Source organism: Tursiops truncatus, chromosome 2 (assembly GCF_011762595.2).
Source record: "Tursiops truncatus isolate mTurTru1 chromosome 2, mTurTru1.mat.Y, whole genome shotgun sequence".
Lineage (NCBI taxonomy): Eukaryota > Metazoa > Chordata > Mammalia > Artiodactyla > Delphinidae > Tursiops > Tursiops truncatus.
Genome location: NC_047035.1, coordinates 176011868 through 176030955, shown reverse-complemented (window position 1 = coordinate 176030955; position 19088 = coordinate 176011868). Strand labels below are relative to the sequence as shown.

General features: G+C 39.7%; 1 protein-coding gene across 2 annotated transcripts in view; it reads right to left on the bottom strand.

The window, feature by feature from the left end:
- The window catches only part of ODAD2 (outer dynein arm docking complex subunit 2), a 197453-nt gene that overhangs the window by 64617 nt on the left and 113748 nt on the right, over positions 1–19088 (bottom strand). The window contains exons 19-21 of one of the 2 annotated variants that reach the window (XM_073801778.1): positions 14162–14350; positions 12800–13021; positions 10126–10814 (exon numbers count right to left, since the gene is read on the bottom strand). In XM_073801778.1, coding sequence (XP_073657879.1) covers positions 10806–10814; positions 12800–13021; positions 14162–14350 — 420 coding nt within the window. In that variant the 3' untranslated portion in view covers positions 10126–10805. Of the gene's footprint in view, positions 1–10125; positions 10815–12799; positions 13022–14161; positions 14351–19088 lie in introns of those variants that run through there. The other variant, XM_073801777.1, reaches the window with a different exon arrangement.

The following is a 19088-nucleotide window of genomic DNA, read 5'->3' as shown; positions in this document are numbered from 1 at the left end:
TGATCGCTCCCTGGGGGAAACCCTAAGGGTCCAGGAGACGCGGTTTGGAATTCACTCATCTAGTGGAAACAGCACTAAACTATACATCACAATCATAAATGATGTTATGCCCTGTAATGACTGTGTGGTTTTAGGAACTTCACCTACCTGACCCTTTGTTTCCTCATCTGCAAAATGTGTGTTTAAAATGGATAACTCACCTCTACCAGCTATCACTTTCCATGAATTTATTATATAAGAGAAAATCTAAAAGGGAAATAAGAACTCTGCTTCATGCCAAGATACGGTAACAGACACTGAACATACCTTCCTGCCTCAAGTAATTTAAGAATAGAAAAAAGTAAAAAAACAATGGCTTTCAAGTCATCGGACATCAGACAACAAACAAAGCACAGTGATCACTGAGAAAAGGAAAACAAAAACGGTTAGCCCTAAGGGTGTCCCAGCCTGCTGCCTGGAGAAAGTCTGCTGCCTGGGGAGAGTTTACAGGTTGCAGTGCAGGAAGAGAGAACCCACGCAAAGCGTGGCCATCTCCCTGAGGTGGGAGCCAGAGCTGGGAGTCTGGGGGACATGATGACTAGAGTCCTCCGGGAACATTACTGGAGAGGAGGGGGCAGACTTCTGGAGACCTGCATCAGTGCCCCTGGATCTCCAGTACTGACCATCACCTGTGTGTAAGGAGCCTACTTGAGGACAGGAAAAGGACACCTGAAAGATGGAACAATCCCTGGAGGTCACACACAGGGAGGAATAGTGCCTAAGCCCCCTACTCAGAGTGGAAGACTTCATAATTTACAGGGTGTCAGGTAGAATAAACATAAGGGTCTTGCCTCAGAAGTGGGGAAGAATTAGCCCTACTCTAGTCCTGCCAGCAAAGTGTAAAAGCAAGAACTGAAAAGATCAACTTGTTTCACAGTAACATAACTGCATCCCAGAATGAAACTCAAGAATATTTATGGAAACACACACACACACACACACAAAGATATCCAACACTCAACACAGTAAAATTCACTGTCTGATGTCCAATGATCCATGCAGCAATGATATCAGAACTGTAATTAGAACTGGATTTTGTATGTGCGAGAAGCCAGAGGAAAGAATCACCATGTTAAGTGGGGACATGAGAGATGAATAAAAAGACATAAATTGAATTTTAAGAGGCGAAAATTATAGTATCTGAAATGTAAAACACACTGAGTGCGAATAAAGGGAAATAAAACATTGCAAAAAATTACGCTCCTTGAGGACATGGAAATATCCCAAATTAAAACACAGAGAAGAGAAAGGACTAAAAAAAAACTAACAGCACCTGAGGCAGCTGTGGGAAAACCTGAAGTAGCCCAAATGTCAGTGAAAATGTAGTTTCCAAGTACAGTAGAAAGAGAAGGGGAAAAGGAAAGTATTTGAAGAAATAATGGCTCAAAATTTTCCCAATTTGATGAAAACTATGAGCCCACAGATCCAAGAAGCTCAACAAACCTCAAGCACAAGACACATGAAGAAAACGGCACCAAGGCACGTCATAATCAAGTTGCACAAAATCAGTGAAAATACTGAAGTTTACAAACCAGCCAAAGAAAAAAGACACATGACATACAGGTGAACCAACGTAAAGATGATAGCAGATTCTTCTCAGAAACAATATGAGTGAGAATAAAATGGGGCAACATGTTTAAAGTTCTGAAAGGAAGAAAAAAGTCAATGTAAAATTCTACACCTAGCAAAAACATTTTTCAAAAACAAGGACAAAATAAAGTCTTTTTTAAACGTAACAAAAGTTGGAAGAATTGAAGCCAACATTGCCCTGATAGCAAAACAGAGAAAGATATTATAAGAAAAAAAAATACTATAAAAATGAATATAGATGCAAAACTCTAAGCAAAAATTCAGCAAAGTAAGTTCAACAATGTATGAAAAGGATAATACATCATGACAGAGTGGGTTTACCTCAAGAATGCTGGGTTGGTTTAACATCTGAAAATGAATGTAATTCTCCAGAATAACAAACTAAAAAAGAAAAATCATAAGATTATATCAATAGATATAGAAAAAGCACTTGACAAAACCAGCATCTATTCCTGATAAAAAATTCTCATCAAAGTAGTAATAGAAGAGAACTTCCCTACCCTGATAAAGGTTACCCATGAAAGACCTGTTGCTAACATTAAACTTAATGGTGAAAGACTGAATGCATTACCCTAAGATAAAGAGTAAGACTAAGACATATGCTCTTACTGCTTCTTTCCAACACTGTACAGAGTTTCTGGCCAGTGCAATCAGGAAAGGAAGATAAATAAACGCATCTAAGTTGGAAAAGAAGAAAGTCTTTATTTACAGATGACAGGATTGTTTATGTGAGAGGCTGGCAAACCACAATCTGTCTTTGTATGGCTCACAGAATGAAGAGTGGCTTTTGCATTTTTGTATGGTGGAAAACAACAACAACAATGGCAACAATAAAAGAAAGAAGAATCGGCAACATAGACTATATGCCACCCATAAAGCCTAAAATATTTAGTATCTGACCTTTTACAGAAAATGTTTGCCTACCCCGGTCTATATAGAAAATATGATAGAATCTCCAAAAACCTACTAGAGTAAATAAGTGAGTTTAGCAAGGTTGTAGAATACAACATTAGTAACAAAATCAATCACATTTCTTTATAATAGCAATTAACAATCAGAAATTGAAATTTTAAAAGTACTATTTACAGTAGCATCAAAAAATATTGATTACATAGGGAATAATCTGTATTGATTACATAGAGATTATGTGAAAAACCCATATGATGAACACTACAGAATGTAGCTGAGAGATATGAAATAAGATCTAATTCAATGGAAAAACAGAGCTGGAGGAATCAGGCTCCCTGACTTCAGACTATACTACAAAGCTACAGTAATCAAGACAGTATGGTACTGGCACAAAAACAGAAAGATAGATCAATGGAACAGGATAGAAAGCCCAGAGATAAACCCACGCACATATGGTCACCTTATCTTTGATAAAGGAGGCAGGAATGTACAGTGGAGAAAGGACCGCCTCTTCAATAAGTGGTGCTGGGAAAACTGGACAGGTACATGTAAAAGTATGAGATTAGATCACTCCCTAACACCATACACAAAAATAAGCACAAAATGGATTAAAGACCTAAATGTAAGGCCAGACACTATAAAACTCTTAGAGGAAAACATAGGCAGAACACTCTATGACATAAATCACAGCAAGATCCTTTTTGACCCACCTCCTAGAGAAATGGAAATAAAAACAAAAATAAACAAATGGGACCTAATGAAACTTCAAAGCTTTTGCACAGCAAAGGAAGCCATAAACAAGACCAAAAGACATCCCTTAGAATGGGAGAAAATATTTGCAAATGAAGCAACTGACAAAGGATTAATCTCCAAAATTTATAAGCAGCTCATGTAGTTCAATAACAAAAACACAAACAACCCAATCCAAAAATGGGCAGAAGACCTAAATAGACATTTCTCCAAAGAAGATATACAGACTGCCAACAGACACATGAAAGAATGCTCAACTTCATTAATCATTAGAGAAATGCAAATCAAAACTACAATGAGATATCATCTCACACCGGTCAGAATGGCCATCGTCAAAAAATCTAGAAACAATAAATGCTGGAGAGGGTGTGGAGAAAAGGGAACCCTCTTGCACTGCTGGTGGGAATGTGAATCGGTACAGCCACTATGGAGAACAGTATGGAGGTTCCTTAAAAAACTACAAATAGAACTACCATATGACCCAGCAATCCCACTACTGGGCATATACCCTGAGAAAACCATAATTCAAAAAGAGTCATGTACCAAAATGTTCATTGCAGCTCTATTTACAATAGCCCGGAGATGGAAACAACCTAAGTGTCCATCATCGGATGAATGGATAAAGAAGATGTGGCACATATATACAATGGAATATTACTCAGCCATAAAAAGAAACGAAATTGAGCTATTTGTAATGAGGTGGATAGACCTAGAGTCTGTCATACAGAGTGAAGTAAGTCAGAAAGAGAAAGACAAATACCGTATGCTAACACATATATATGGAATTTAAGGGAAAAAAATGTCATGAAGGACCTAGGGGTAAGACAGGAATAAAGACACTGACCTACTAGAGAATGGACTTGAGGATATGGGGAGGGGGAAGGGTAAGCTGTGACAAAGCGAAAGAGAGGCATGGCCATATACACACTACCAAACGTAAGGTAGATAGCTAGTGGGAAGCAGCCGCATAGCACAGGGAGATCAGCTTGGTGCTTTGTGACCACCTGGAGGGGTGGGATAGGGAGGGTGGGAGGGAGGGAGATGCAAGAGAGAAGAGATATGGGAACATATGTATATGTATAACTGATTCACTTTGTTATAAAGCAGAAACTAACACACCATTGTAAAGCAATTATACTGCAATAAAAAAAAAAGATCTAATTCAATGGAAAGATAGTCCTTTTTAATGGGTCAGAAGATTCAATATTGTTAAGATATCAATTTTCCCCAAAAGATCTATAGATTTAATGTCATTCCAATCAAAAATGTTAGGAAGCATTTAATGTAGAGAATGACAAACTGATTTTAAAGTTCATATGGAAATGTAAAAGAACTAGAAGAGCCAAAACAACTTTTAAAAGACAATAAGGTAGGAATACTTATACTAACTTTAAGGCTTATTCATTACAAAGCTACAGTAATTAAGACAGTGTGATATTGGCATAAATATAGACAAACAGAACAAGGGAACAAAACAGATATGTATTCATTGATTTTCTTTCCAAAACTACAAAAGAAATTCAGTGGAGAAAGGACAATCTTTTCAACAAATGATGCCCTTATGCCCCCCCAAATTAGCTTCAATTCCTACCTAGCATAATACACAAAAATTTACTCAAAATGGGTCATAGACTTAAATGTAAAACCAAAAGTTTTAAAACTTCCAGAAGAAAACATAGAAAATCCTTGTGACCATGTGTTAGGCAAATATTTCTTAGATATAGCACCAAAAGCATGATCCATTTTTTAAAAAGATCAGTTGGATTTCATCAAAGTTAAGAATGTCTGCTCTTTAAAAGACACTGTGAAGAGAATAAAAAGACTAGCTACAAAGTGGGAGAAAATATTTGCAAATTATACATCTGGTAAAGAACTTACATCCAGACTATACACAGAACTCTCAAAACTCAATAATAAGGAAACAAATAATGAAATTTTAAGATGGTCAAAAAATTTGAACATTTTCCCAAAGGAGTTATAGAGCTAGCATATAAACACATTAAAAGATGTTCTACATTATTAGTCATTAGGAAAATTGAAATTGAAGTCATGAGATACCATTACACACCTATTAAGATGCCTCAAATAAAAAAGACTGAACACACCAAGTGTGATAAGGGCGCCCCCATACACTGCTGGTGGAAATGCAAAATGGTACGGCCGCTTTGGAGAGCAGAATTGGCAATTTCTTCAAACGTTAATCACACACATACCACATGATCCAGCCACTCACTGGTAGGCATTTACCCAAGAGGAGAGAAAGCGCACGTCCACACAAGACTTGTACATGAATATCCACAGCAGCTTTGTTTGTAATAACCCCAAATGGGAAATAACTCAAAAGTCCATCAACAAGTGAAAGGATAGCCCAATTGTGGTATGTCCATACAATGGAATACTACTCAGCAATAAAAGAGTGAAGACTGACACATGTGAGAACAGAGATGAATATGAAAGCAATTAGGCTGAGTGAAAGAAGCCAAACAAAGAAATCAAGCACATACTGTATGATCCTATTTATGTTAAACTCTAGAAAATGCTGATCTACAAAAACTAATCTATATTGATAGAGAGCAGATCAGTGGTTGCCCCAAGACAGAGAGGGGCAGGCAAGAAGCTTTACCAAGGGGTAGCAGGAAACTTGGTGGGATCATTACATTGATTTGGTAATGATGTCACGTGAGTTTGTGTATGTACAATATATAAATACACGCGTCAAAACTTACCAACTTGTATACTTTAATCATGTGCGTGCATATGTCAGTTACACTTTAATAAAGCTATTATATTTTTAAGTTAAAAAACAAAAATGAAATAAGGAAAACGCTTGGCATATGAATAATATTAAAGTTTAACAGGATAAACTAAAACCTAACTTACTGGAACGCTTAAGTAATCATAAATTTCTTTCTCACTTTAAAGGAAAAGTTCAAATACCGTAACAAGAAAAAAGTCAATCAGAAACAAATCTGTATATGACTCTATGTGTGGTATTGTAATAAATTCAGTGAGGGCTTCCCTGGTGGCGCAGTGGTTGGGAGTCCGCCTGCCGATGCGGGGGATGTGGGTTCGTGCCCCGGTCCGGGAAGATCCCACATGCCGCGGAGCGGCTGGGCCCGTGAGCCATGGCCGCTGAGCCTGTGCGTCCGGAGCCTGTGCTCCGCAACGGGAGAGGCCACAACAGTGAGAGGCCCGCGTACCGCAAAAAAAAAAAAAATTCAGTGATACCTAATAGTCCTAACTAAGTAATTTAATTGCATATCATCAAGTGAACTATCCCCAGCACTCCAGGGAATATCTGAAATGTGAGGAAAGTACTCAAAACCATAAAGTTACATGAAGCGTCTTAATTAACCAAAAATATTATAGTTCAATCAAACATTATGTAGACTTGCATACGGACAATGAGAGCTCCTGAGTGATCTGAGCACCTAAAGTCCACTTACTTGACTCGAAAGCATTAGTGCTATTTTTCTTGCTTCAAAAACCAAGGGGTGTGTGAACTTCTGGGTTCATCTTCCGGTACTGTGGAGGCCACTCTGCATGGTGAGTCTGGGAACAGCCAAGACGACCCTTTCAGCTCTACTCAAATTGAACCCCTCTTCCGTCACTCTGCCACTGCTGGGAGTACTCCAGGTTGCATCTTCCGCAGTCTCTTCAATTTCCTGCCTTCCAGAAAGTTATGGTAGTTTTTACCTGCTTGGTATAGACGTTTGCGAAACAAACCCAATGTCACGAGGGGAAGGGAGTTTCCTGCTTCTTAAAGGTGCTCATCTTCCTTCTGTTTGATCACTTTTTCTGTCCTAGGAAAGGGCTTGTCTTGCTCAGTTTTTCTGCAACTTCTTCTATCACTCGTTCTATCACTTTCCTATGTTACAGTTTTGTTACAATTAGCAAATGACTTTGGAATATCTCCTAGATGTCTCATATTTTCGATACAGTTGCGAACAGCTCTGCTTCCATGTTCGCAAGGTTTTGTAATGACACAGACCCTGGGCTGATACTCTGGAGAAGGAAGTCTGTGTGAAACCATAGAGAGGGTAAGGACTGGATTATTCCTACCCATTGTACACATCAGAGCAGGGGGTTTATTAGTTCCTATAGAAGAGATGCTTGCCGGGAGAGCCTCTACCACAAGGATTATTTTTCATCATAACTGACGGCTTAGCAGTATTCAAACACAAACCCTTTGGAAACCTACTCTTCCTTTGGCTTCTAGGGCTCCTGGTTAACGGGCTGACTTCCTGAGTTTGCTTTGACAGTTCTTCTTCCTGGTTTACATGCTTCGTGAGTAAAAATGTAGACATTTCCCAGGCTTCTCTAAACTCCCAGCCAAAAAAATCTTATCCACCCTCATTCATGGCTTACTACCTCTCCAATGATACTTCCGGAATCTGCCCTCTCTCCTGTCTCTAGCCTATGCTGTGGAACAAGAAAACCACTAACCACCTGCTGAGAACTTGAAATGTGGCCAGTCCAAATTGAGATGTATCGTAAGTGTAAAAACACACACCAGATTTTGAAGATTTAGTACCAAAAAAAGATAATGTAAAGTATTAGTATTTTATTATATTGATTCATGTTGAAATAATATCTTGGGTGTACTGCGTTAAATTAAATATATTACTAAAATTAATTTTACCTGTTTCTTTATCTTTTCTTTAATTGGGGCTACTAGAAAATATAATATTACACATGTGGCTCACATTATATTTCTACTGGATAGCATTGCTCTAGACCTAAAATTCAAACTGACCGTTTAAATGGAACACATTATGACCGATGTAAGGGGATACCTCACTGTGGTTTTGATTTGCATTTCTCTAATGATTAGTGATGTTGAGCATCCTTTCATGTGTTTGTTGGTAATCTGTATATCTTCTTTGGAGAAATGTCTATTTAGGTCTTCTGCCCATTTTTGGATTGGGTTGTTTGGGTTTTTTCTGATATCGAGCTGCATGAGCTGCTTGTAAATTTTGGAGATTAATCCTTTGTCACTTGCTTCATTTGCAAATATTTTCTCCCATTCTGAGGGTTGTCTTTTGGTCTTGTTTATGGTTTCCTTTGCTGTGCAAAAGCTTTGAAGTTTCATTAGGTCCCATTTGTTTATTTTTGTTTTTATTTCCATTTCTCTAGAAGGTGGGTCAGAAAGGATCTTGCTGTGATGTATGTCCTAGAGTGTTCTGCCTATGTTTTCCTCTAAGAGTTTTATAGTGTCTGGCCTTACATTTAGGTCTTTAATCCATTTTGAGTTTATTTTTGTGTATGGTGTTAGGAAGTGTTCTAATTTCATTCTTTTATATGTAGCTGTCCAGTTTTCCCAGCACCACTTATTGAAGAGGCTGTCTTTTCTCCATTGTATATTCTGGCCTCCTTTATCAAAGATAAGGTGACCATATGTGCGTGGGTTTTGATGTAAAACATAAATAAATAAAATTTTAAAAAAATAATAAATAGAACACATTAGAAACTGGACTTAATTTATTCCAGACCCTCAAAACTGCTCCTTCTCTGTTACTACAGAATAAACACCAGTTGGCACTCACAGATACACTGCATAATGTCAGCTGCTACTGTTGAGGAAACTGTACAGGGAAAGAGCTAACTCTAGAATAAATTACTTATGAACAGGGTGACAGGACGACTCTGGTAATTGTCAAAGAACCTGTCCACATTGCTCATGGGCAGCTGCTGCAGGAACGTTTGCAGGACTAGGAAATAACTCTATACAGCTGTGCCTTGGTGTCCAAGGGGGATTGGTCCCAGGACCCCCAAGGATACCAAAATCCACGGATGTTCAAGTCCCTCATATAAAGTGATGTAGTATTTACATATAACCTACACACACTGTCCTGTGTACTTTAATTTTTTACTGAGGTATAGCTGATTTACAATATTATATTAGCTTCAGATTGTGACACAGTGATTCACAATTTTTAAAGATTATACTCCATTATAGTTGTTATAAAATATTGGCTCTATTCTCTGTGCTGTACAGTAGATCCTTGCAGCTTATCTATTTTATACCTAGTAGTCTTGCCACTTTTAAATCCCCACACCTATCTTGCCCCTCCCCCCTTCTTTCTCCCCTCCACTTACCACTAGTGTATTCTCTGTTACCTGTGAGTCTGTTTCTTTTTTGTCATATTCACTGGTTTGTTGCATTTTTCAGATTCCATATATAAGTCATAACATACAGTATTTGTCTTCCTCTGTCTGACTTATTTCACTCAGCATAACGCCTTCCAAGTCCATCCATGTTGTTGCAAATGGCAGAATTTCATTCTTTTTTATGGCTGAGTAGTATTCCACTGTGTGTATATACATTGTGTGTATATATATATATATCACGTCCTCTTATCCATTCATCTGCTGATGGACACTTAGGTTGCATCCATATCTTGGCAATTGCAAATAATGCTGCTATGAACATTGGGGTGCATGTGTCTTTTCAAATTAGTGTTTTCATTTTCTTTATATATATACCCAGGAGTGGAACTGCTGGGTCATACGGTAGTTCTATTTTTAGTTTTTTGAGGAACCCCCATTCTGTTTTCCATAGTGGCTGCACCAATTTACATTCCCACCAACAGTGCCAGAGGGTTCCCTTTTCTCCACACCCTCTCCAGCATTTGATATTTGTGGTCTTTTTGATGACAGCCATTCTGACAGATGTGAGGTGATATCTCATTGTGGGTTTTTTTGGGGTTTTTTTGGGGGGTACGCGGGCCTCTCACTGCTGTGGCCCCTCCTGCTGCGGAGCACAGGCCCCGGACGCGCAGGCCCAGCAGCCATGGCCCACGGGTCCAGCCACTCCACGGCATGTGGGACCCTCCCGGACCGGGGCACGAACCCACGTCCCCTGCCTCGGCCACTGCGCCACCAGGGAAGCCCCTCATTGTGGTTTTGATTTGCATTTCTCTGATGATTAATGATGTTGAGCATCTTTTCATGTGCCTGTTGGCCATTTGTATGTCTTTAAATCATCTCTGGATTATTTATAATACCGAATACAATGTAAATGATATGTAAATAGCTGTAAATACAATGTAAATGATATGTAAATAGCTGTAAATACAATGCAAATGCTATGCAAATAGCTGTAAATACAATGTAAATGCTATGCAAATAGCTGTAAATACAATGTAAATGCTATGTAAATAGCTGTAAATACAATGTAAATGCTATGTAAATAGTTGCCAGCACATGTGGCAAATTCCAGTTTTGCTTTTTGGAACTTGCTGGAATTTTTTTTTCTGAATATTTTCGATCTGTGGTTGGTTGAATCTGCAGATGTGGAGCCCACCAATATGAAGGGCCGACTAAGCATTTGCCTAGAGAGGTGCTGTAGCATTTAGGAACAAAAATAGTCAGGGATTTGCCAAAGTAGTGGATACGGTTCGTACGCATTTGAAGTCAGAAATGTTAGCACAACGTGACAATTCACTGCAGGGACCTTCACCACCCTGATGGGCCACATATTTCTTGCGTTGTCGTAGCTAATGGAATCTTCCTCTTCACCTAGCCTGAAGACGGGAGTAATTTTTGAGTCAACACTTTCCTTTATTCCCCATATCCAAGCAACTACCAAACCCCACTGGATTCTACCAACACCCACTACACTACATCCACATTTTTTACCTCAAAACCAAAGAAGGGACACAGATCCTTATGCTTCCCCGACAGCCGCCTGAGGGAGAGCCCACCATGAGGCCAGCCTCTGTTCGTGACAGAGTAGCCTACAGCAAACTTACAAGAATCGGTTCTTTACACTTATCCTCCAGTAGAAATAGCAGGTAGTCAGGAATGCCGATGGGCAAGACAGAGAGGCCCTCCACATACCCTTAGATGACCCGGGAAAGGGTCTCAAGGACAACAAACCAAACTTCCTGTTTTTCTCTATCCTGTCCCCTCACCCTCATCATTTTTATTGCTTTATTCTTTTATTTATATAAGCTGTGTGGGTGGGTGAACACAGTTTCAACATTTTTCATAGCAGAATACAACCCATAAATGATTCTGGATGACCTACTGACTTGTATTAGGAGAAATAATTGAGAGTTGCACATAGACCTGGCATATATGTCAAATGAATGGTAACACGTAAACCTATTAAATTTGAAAACTTTCTGAGTAGTCTAGAAATTCTGCTCTTAAACTGACAATTGTCTAAGCATGTTACGTCAGACACTTTATCAGGCTACTTAAATTTATAGCTTCATTTCTTTAAAAGTCTTTAGGTTGTGCATATTAGATTGTCCTTGTTCAATAACAGAACGTATAATTTTAAATTAGAAAATCTTCTTTTTTGAAGTGTGAACATAATCACATAGAAGTGATGACATTTTTACCATTCTTTAGTAACTTGAAGTAAACATTCCAGTATATTTTTTTATAATTAACTTTAAAAAATAAGTGCTTAGTTTAAAAGGTGCTTTTTATGCCAGTTTTTTGCTTGAAAAAATTAATATGGCCTAACCTATGTGCTGAAAAAATGGATTTATAATGGAAAAGTTGACATATTTAAATGTAAACTGGGTTTAATTTCAGAAAAATTAACATCGTATTCTTCAGCTATAATAGGTTTAAAGGTTAAATTAAAATAATGGCCTCAAAAAAGTACCAACTGGCATTCTAAGAGTCATTCCTCCATAGATGTTTCATATTCAGCATATGTAAGTTTGACAAGATATGATTAACTTAAGGTTTTATTAGCTTTTGTCTAAAAGATCAAGCTAACTTTGGGTATACATTTCAAAATGTAAATGCAGCTGGCTGTCAGAGGCTCCAAACTGAGGTAACAGACAGTAAAATTACATTGTACAAGGAAACAAGCCACAGAAGGGAGCTAGAATTTGAAATCAATTTCTCCTAATACTTGTAAGCTGTTCATGTACTCTTAAGTATTTTTCTGTCTGTTGTCATCAAAACATTCCACTCAGAATAAGCTCTAGGTGGTTTCCAACGTATAGATATATCAAAGTCTACGTGCAGAAACTTTCCCACCTGGATATTAGTTAAAGGCAAAGAAAATTTGATGCAGTTTTTTGTTGTTGTTTTTTTTAAAAAACGTCTTTGAATTGGTTCTTTGCTTGTGGTTAAGACTGGCAAGACTGTCTAGCTGCTGTTTGTCAGCTCCTTTGCTGTGCATTTGGTGTCTGTATTTTATTATTTAAGTGCTAAGTAAATAAAATATTAAACAGAATTATGAATACCACTGATTATTCATGCACTATACATTTTCTTTAATCCAATTCAGATTATGGAACTTGTACTTATTTAACTGAGTTCACTTTATAGTTTTCAATTTAGAAAAATTCTGTCTCCACGCAACTTTTCTGCAGCACAAATCATGATAATGATAACACATGGCTCATTTGCAGCCGTGATGCAACAGGTGGGCAGTTTGGTGTGTTCAAATACCCCTTTCAGTAAAACCTTAACATCACTTGTTTCTTCCCAACCTACATTGACATAACTTGAACTAAACCACGAAGTTGGTCAACAGTACCTTCACTGCGCCATTCTCATGCATGGTGATGCAGTTATCGGCATCTTCTGAAAGCTGGTACAAGGCTTGGGCTGTCGCTCTGTGCACGTTGGTGTCATTTGATTTCAGGTACCGCACTAATGGAGCCACTGCCTTGTGCTCGCCAAAGGCCACTCTGTTTCTGCCCCACATACAGCAACGTGAAATGGCTTCTGCTAGATGACGTCTCAGTGTATCATCATTCTGCACAAGGAGAAGGGATTATGGCATGTGCATCATAATGACCCTGTGATACTTTTGCTCTAGGTGTTTATTACCCACTGGCTGCTCAGGTGGTGTCTTGATGGGAACTAGTATCCTGGTGGGTCACCAATGCATCAAGGTTCAATGCTGCATTTTCTTTTTATGAACGGAGTGGAGTGCATGCAGGTAAAGGCGATCAGGTGTCTGGCATTAGTTATTTGCTCAAGGTTCAATTTCCTTTTGAGCAAGTCTACTCACAACACAGAGCTACAGATCAGCGAGTGGCCAAGTAATAAAAACAACTAAAGAATACTGGACACTCTTAAGGGAGCCTGCCAGATAACGGGGGGAAGTGGATTAACTCTACCTCTTCACCTTAGGAATACTTCCACATCAGGAATACACCTTGGTTCCCAAGAGGGAGAAGACACTGCAGCAGACGAGGACAGCTTCTGAGTCTGCCATTTTCCTTCTGTATTGTTTGCACAGACCACATACTTCTTTCTGGATGTAATTACCTCATACAGATATAATACAACTGAATAACACCATAATTTTCTGTCTATTAATTGTACTGTTCTCTCGATTCAGGTCACAACTTGGTGTCCTTAACTGAAACTGGCAGATATTCTCAGGAATTTAGTATTAGACTGGCCCAAAAGTCTTCTAGACCAAGCAGGCTTCCAATCATTGAATTTCTGCTCCACGACTTTTCTGCCAAGTTCAAGCTATGCTCAAATACCTCTGGTCATGGTGAAGTCATTATCTCTCAAGCCTGCTTGTTCTATCTGGCACAACTCTGGGTAAACAATACAGCGATTGCCAAAACCTTCTAGCTCAAGAATGCCATCGACCCAAGCTTGCTAAGCTGGGAGAGGAGCACTTAACTTCTGAAGTTGGCATGAACAATTATCTTAAGGCTCGTAGTAACGACGATGGTGATGATTTCAGTTTGAAATATACTTTCACGTTTATTAGTCTCAGAGAAACTAAAATGAATTCACTAAAATCTCAAACCTCACAAGTGGCAGATATTAAACTTGAATCCAGGTCTCTGGATTTTAAGCTCATTGTTTTTGCTACTACACCGTGATATCTTATGACAATATACATTTTGAAATAAAAAGATACATTACTTACTGTATTTGCTAGTTTGGACAATAAAGGGACAACTCCATGATCTGTGATAACAGCTAAGTTTTCTTGGTCTTTTGCTATATTGGTAATAGCAGCACATACACTCGCCAAAACTTCTTTATTATCTGATTTCAGTAAATTGACAACAAGTTCCAAACCACCAACAAAGGAACGAACCATCTCTCCAGCATCCTAGATAACAATAAAAATAAAGATGATATCAAAAATAAACCTATGCTTAGCATTTTTTTAAAAAGCACAAAGTAATGATAAGGCTGTGAGGTATACCTTCGGCATGAAAAAAATTCAATTTATATGTCATATAAATATTTACATGTTAAGTTATACACACATACATACATGTATGTATGTATGTACAACACATCCATAGAGACAGGTCCGTTTCCACAGATGTGTATTGAACAACTATTACGTGAGAGTCACTGTGATAACTACTGGGAATATAGAAGTTAACAAAACACATTGAGTCTTATTATTGCAGTAGTTATGTTCTATTAAATCATCACAGAAACAGAATTAGCTAATACTGAACCATTGCTACTAGGGGAGATACAGGGCTAGCTTCCTGCAAGCCTCTGGTCACACTGTCACGAACTGATCAAAATATAACCTTGTTTTATGTGTGCTTCTGTTTAAAGACATCTCATTTCATATGCGTTAATTCATTAACATTGAACCCATAGACAATACACTGTAACTCATGCCTGAATGAAGCTTATCTAGCACATGTATTTTCTCCATAAGGCACATCACAGCTTTCTTGCACTTAGGAACACTAGACTGCACTTCAGTACTATGCATGGGGGCCATTTTCAACAGCGAAACCAACAAAAAACACAAAAATGTGGAAAACGCGGCACTAAGCAGACTGCACGACGGAGGCTTGTTGATGGTCCAAGGGCGGAGACAAGCGCGCAGAGCGTCCGCTTGCTCAACCCCCACTGAGAGTGCGTGTCGGGCAACTTAAAATTTTACTTTTCTGTGCATGTCCAAGAATGACTGAGAAAGGGCCCTGAGTGCTGATTTGGGAGTTACAAAAAACGTGAGCAAGCAGGTGACCCCCCAGATAGAATCCGTGAACAACGCGGACTGACCGTGAACACTCCTCAGCCACCACGTCGCTACAGTCTAGTGGGGAAGATGGGCACTAGGAAGCTACAAGCAGACCGAGTAGCGTTAATGGGGAAGAGCGAAAGACACTACAAATACGTGTGCGAGGGACTCGTGGCTGGTGTGAGAGTCAAGGAGTGCCCCTCCACCATGATGTTTGCCAGCTGAGACCTCAGGGGCGAGGGGTTGTCCAATGTGAAGGGGATTCTGGGTGAGGAACCGAGAGTGGGAGACAAGGTACTTTTTTCTGGGTGAGGATGGTTAGAGCATGAAATAGGAGAGGGAGAATGGGAGACCGTAAGGCTCACTTCGGCGGCATGCGAAAGCCACTGAAGAGGCTTATTAACTGTGTGGGGAAGCAGCAGAGGCGACTTTCTCCATTTTGCCTCGTGGGAGGTCCCTCAGGATTGCAGGGTTGGGGCAAAGAATGGTGTTGGGGACTCAGGCTGTTTCACAAGTTCAGGTAACAGGTGGTGGTGGTTTGGAGGAGGTGATGGTCCAGCCTGAGGAGAAGGGTGTGGACTTGTGAGGGTTAACTGGAGAAGATAAGGACGAGTGACTCAATTCCCATGCTTCTGACTTGCCCTAGTGGTGTTGATAATGTTGGAAAGTGGGGTTTTGTTTTGTTTTCTTGGTGTGGGAAAGGGTGGTGTTAGGTAACAGAAGAAGTACCCACAAGACATTTAAGTGGAGGGTTCCACTTAAGGAGTCAGTTGGCTTTGCGGCTCTGGGGCTCAGGAGTGAACACCAGGCTAGAGGTAGAGACTTGGAAGTCATCAGCATAAAGACCGTAACTGAGGTAGTAAGTGAGAAAAAGCGGGCTTTCTGTCCCGGTATGGCCATGTGGGCAGAGACAAGGAATTTGTCAGAGGAACCTGGAGATAGATGGCGAAACAGAAACCCCACCTCCCCTGGTGTTGGACAGCGGCTGCGTGATGTCCACCAATTATCTGGCTCCGTGGTTTTCTCAAACAACAGAAATTCACAGCTTTTGAGTATCAACTATATGTCAGGCACTTTGTGCATAAATTAGCTCAGTTAAACCTCCAAATAACCATGCAAAGTAGATACTGTTTTTCCATTTTTGATTTTAAAAACTGAGGTTCAAAAAGATGTTGAACCTCATAAACTAGATTGTATCACTCATGACGGCAGGGGCCATGCCTTAGTAAACTCCATGATCCTTATAAACCATGAATCTGATCTCCTCATCCCCATACCTCCCCAGTCCTTCCATAGCTCCCCCGCCCTTAGGATAAAATCCCAACTCCACACATGCTTTACAGCCCTTCCCAGTGCACCCCTGGGTTCCCTGCCTCGCCCTCCCTGACTTGAGCCCCCTTCCCCAGCCCCACACACACCCTAGGCCAGTGGCTCCCCAGAGGAGCTAACAGCCAGAATCCTGAAATGTTCTCTGAGAATGTAGTTCAGCAAGTCTGGGCTGGGGCCTATAAAAAAAAAAATCTGATTCTTTAAAAACCCTCCTGGTGAGTCTGAACTTCAAGCAGTATTGGAAGCACTGTTTATGCATTAGTCCTTCGTTTTGCGTCCTCAGATGTGCTGCCTGCGTGTCTCCTTGCCTTTGCACGTGCCCTTTTGTCTGCTTTCCTATTGGCTTGGGGATTCCTACACATCCTCAGCTACGAGCTAATGTGCCATTTTCTTCGGGAAGCCTTTCCTGAACCTCAAGTCTGAGTTAAGCCGCTCCTCCTATAATACCTGGTTCTTCTCTGTTTATTTTTTTATTTTTTAATTTATTTATTTTATTTATTATTTATTTTGGGATCTCAGTTGCTGCGTGTGGGCTTCCTCTAGCTGCGGTGAGCAGGGGCCACTCTTTGCTGGGGTGCCTGGGCCTCTCATTGTGGTGGCTTCTCCCATAGAGGCATGGGCCCTAGGTGCGTGGGCTTCAGTAGTTGCAGCACATGGGCTCAGTAGTTGTGGCTCGCGGGCTCTAGAACGCAGGCTCAGTAGCTGTGGCGCACAGGCCTAGCTGCTCCACGCCATGTGGGATCTTCCCGGACCAGGGCCCAAACCCGCGTCCCCTGCATTGGCAGGCGGACTCTCAACTACTGTGCCACGAGGGAAGTCCCTCTTCTCTGTTTATAATACTCTATGCGGTATTAGCTTATCTGTTTGCCTTTGACCTTGAACTGTAAATTCCAGGAGGGCAGGGCCTCTGTCTGTCTAGCTCAGTGCTGTATGCCCAGTGCCCAAGCCAGTTTCTAACAGTGAGTACATGCTCAATTAACATTTATTGAATTTGATTACATGCAAACTTGCAGCTATGGAAGGAAAATTTTCACTGAGGGTATAACAAACCAAACTAAGCTTCTAGGAAATGATGAAGGAAGGGCCTAAGTCAGGTTCTTCCCAATTTTAAGGGCAAAGCATCTTTGTCCACAACATGTTGCCTCCCCTGATTGCTAGGTGAGATGGTATCAGCAATATTGGTGGGCTTGTTCTCAATGTCAAATTTAAATATAATTTCTGATAGTTAGGACACACCTCCTAATTCTGATGTATCAATAAAATTATTTTGAAAATATTTAATTGCCATTTTTTCTAAAATTCTACAATAAAGGTTTTTAAGTAACACAAAAGAAATTATCTTTCTACATTGTCACCTTATTACACTTCTGTGCTTCAGGATGCAAGCAAACCAGAAGATTATAAATGTGAATTTATTAACCTCTGGTCAAACGTCCAACTTAACTTAATTCAAATTACTCTTTGAGGTAGTACTTGGTAGTGGTAGTTGTAGTAGTATTTCCACCTTATAGATGAGAAAAACCTCAGAGAAATGAACTAATATGTGAAAAGAAAACTGATAAGTGGCAGAAGTGGGATTTGAATCCAGATATGCCCAACCTTTTCTAAGTGATGTTATATGCATCAATAATCTAGTAAATTTATCAATTATATAATTATCTAACAATTTTTTCTTGAGAAAAAAACTGGAGGAATTCCTGAAAGATGATGGTGGGCATAGTTTTTGAATCTCCCTATGGAAACAGAGCAAGTATTATAGCAAAACAAAAAAGGGACAACACATACAACAATATTCAGCAACTAGATATCTACACCAACCCCCAAATACAAGCTGATCAGGACAAGTTACCGAGCGCTACAAAGCCCACATGCTCTAAGAAACTCTGAAATCTGCAGGCGAAAAGCAAAGGGAAACTAAATTGCCATTAGGTCACATTGGAAAGCTCAGGAACAGCAACAGAAGCTGGGAGCTGACTTCTCAGGCTCTGATGGATGGATAAAACTAAAAGGACACACAGGTATGATGGTCCTAGAATGTTCTATAGGTCTGAGTCCCATGAATTCTTAAAACTGAAGCCTTGTCACAGGACAAAGCCAGCACTGAGGAGAAACTACTGGGGTTGCATCCTAATTGAACAAGGCAAGGGTAACAGGAAGAAGAGAAGAGAAAGTCCAGATAAAAAGAGGGCAAGAGAGCACAGGAGTCTGAGCCTACTCTCCATCACTGTGACAGTAGCAGACATGGCATCCTAAGAGCCATGAAACTAAAAATGCTACCCTGGCCCACATCTCTCTCCTAAAAGACCATGAAAACTCATTTCAATTAAAAATGCACTATATATAAAAAGACCACAGTCAATTTCCATTTGGAGTTACTACAAGAAAAAAATGAAAAAAAGAAAATCATAGAAAGTATGATTAGAATTATTAAAGCTCACAAATTAGGTGATTAGTAAAAACCCATTTTTAAAGATCCATAAAAATTTAGAAATAAAATTAAAATTAATTTTGGAAATAAAGAGTAAAC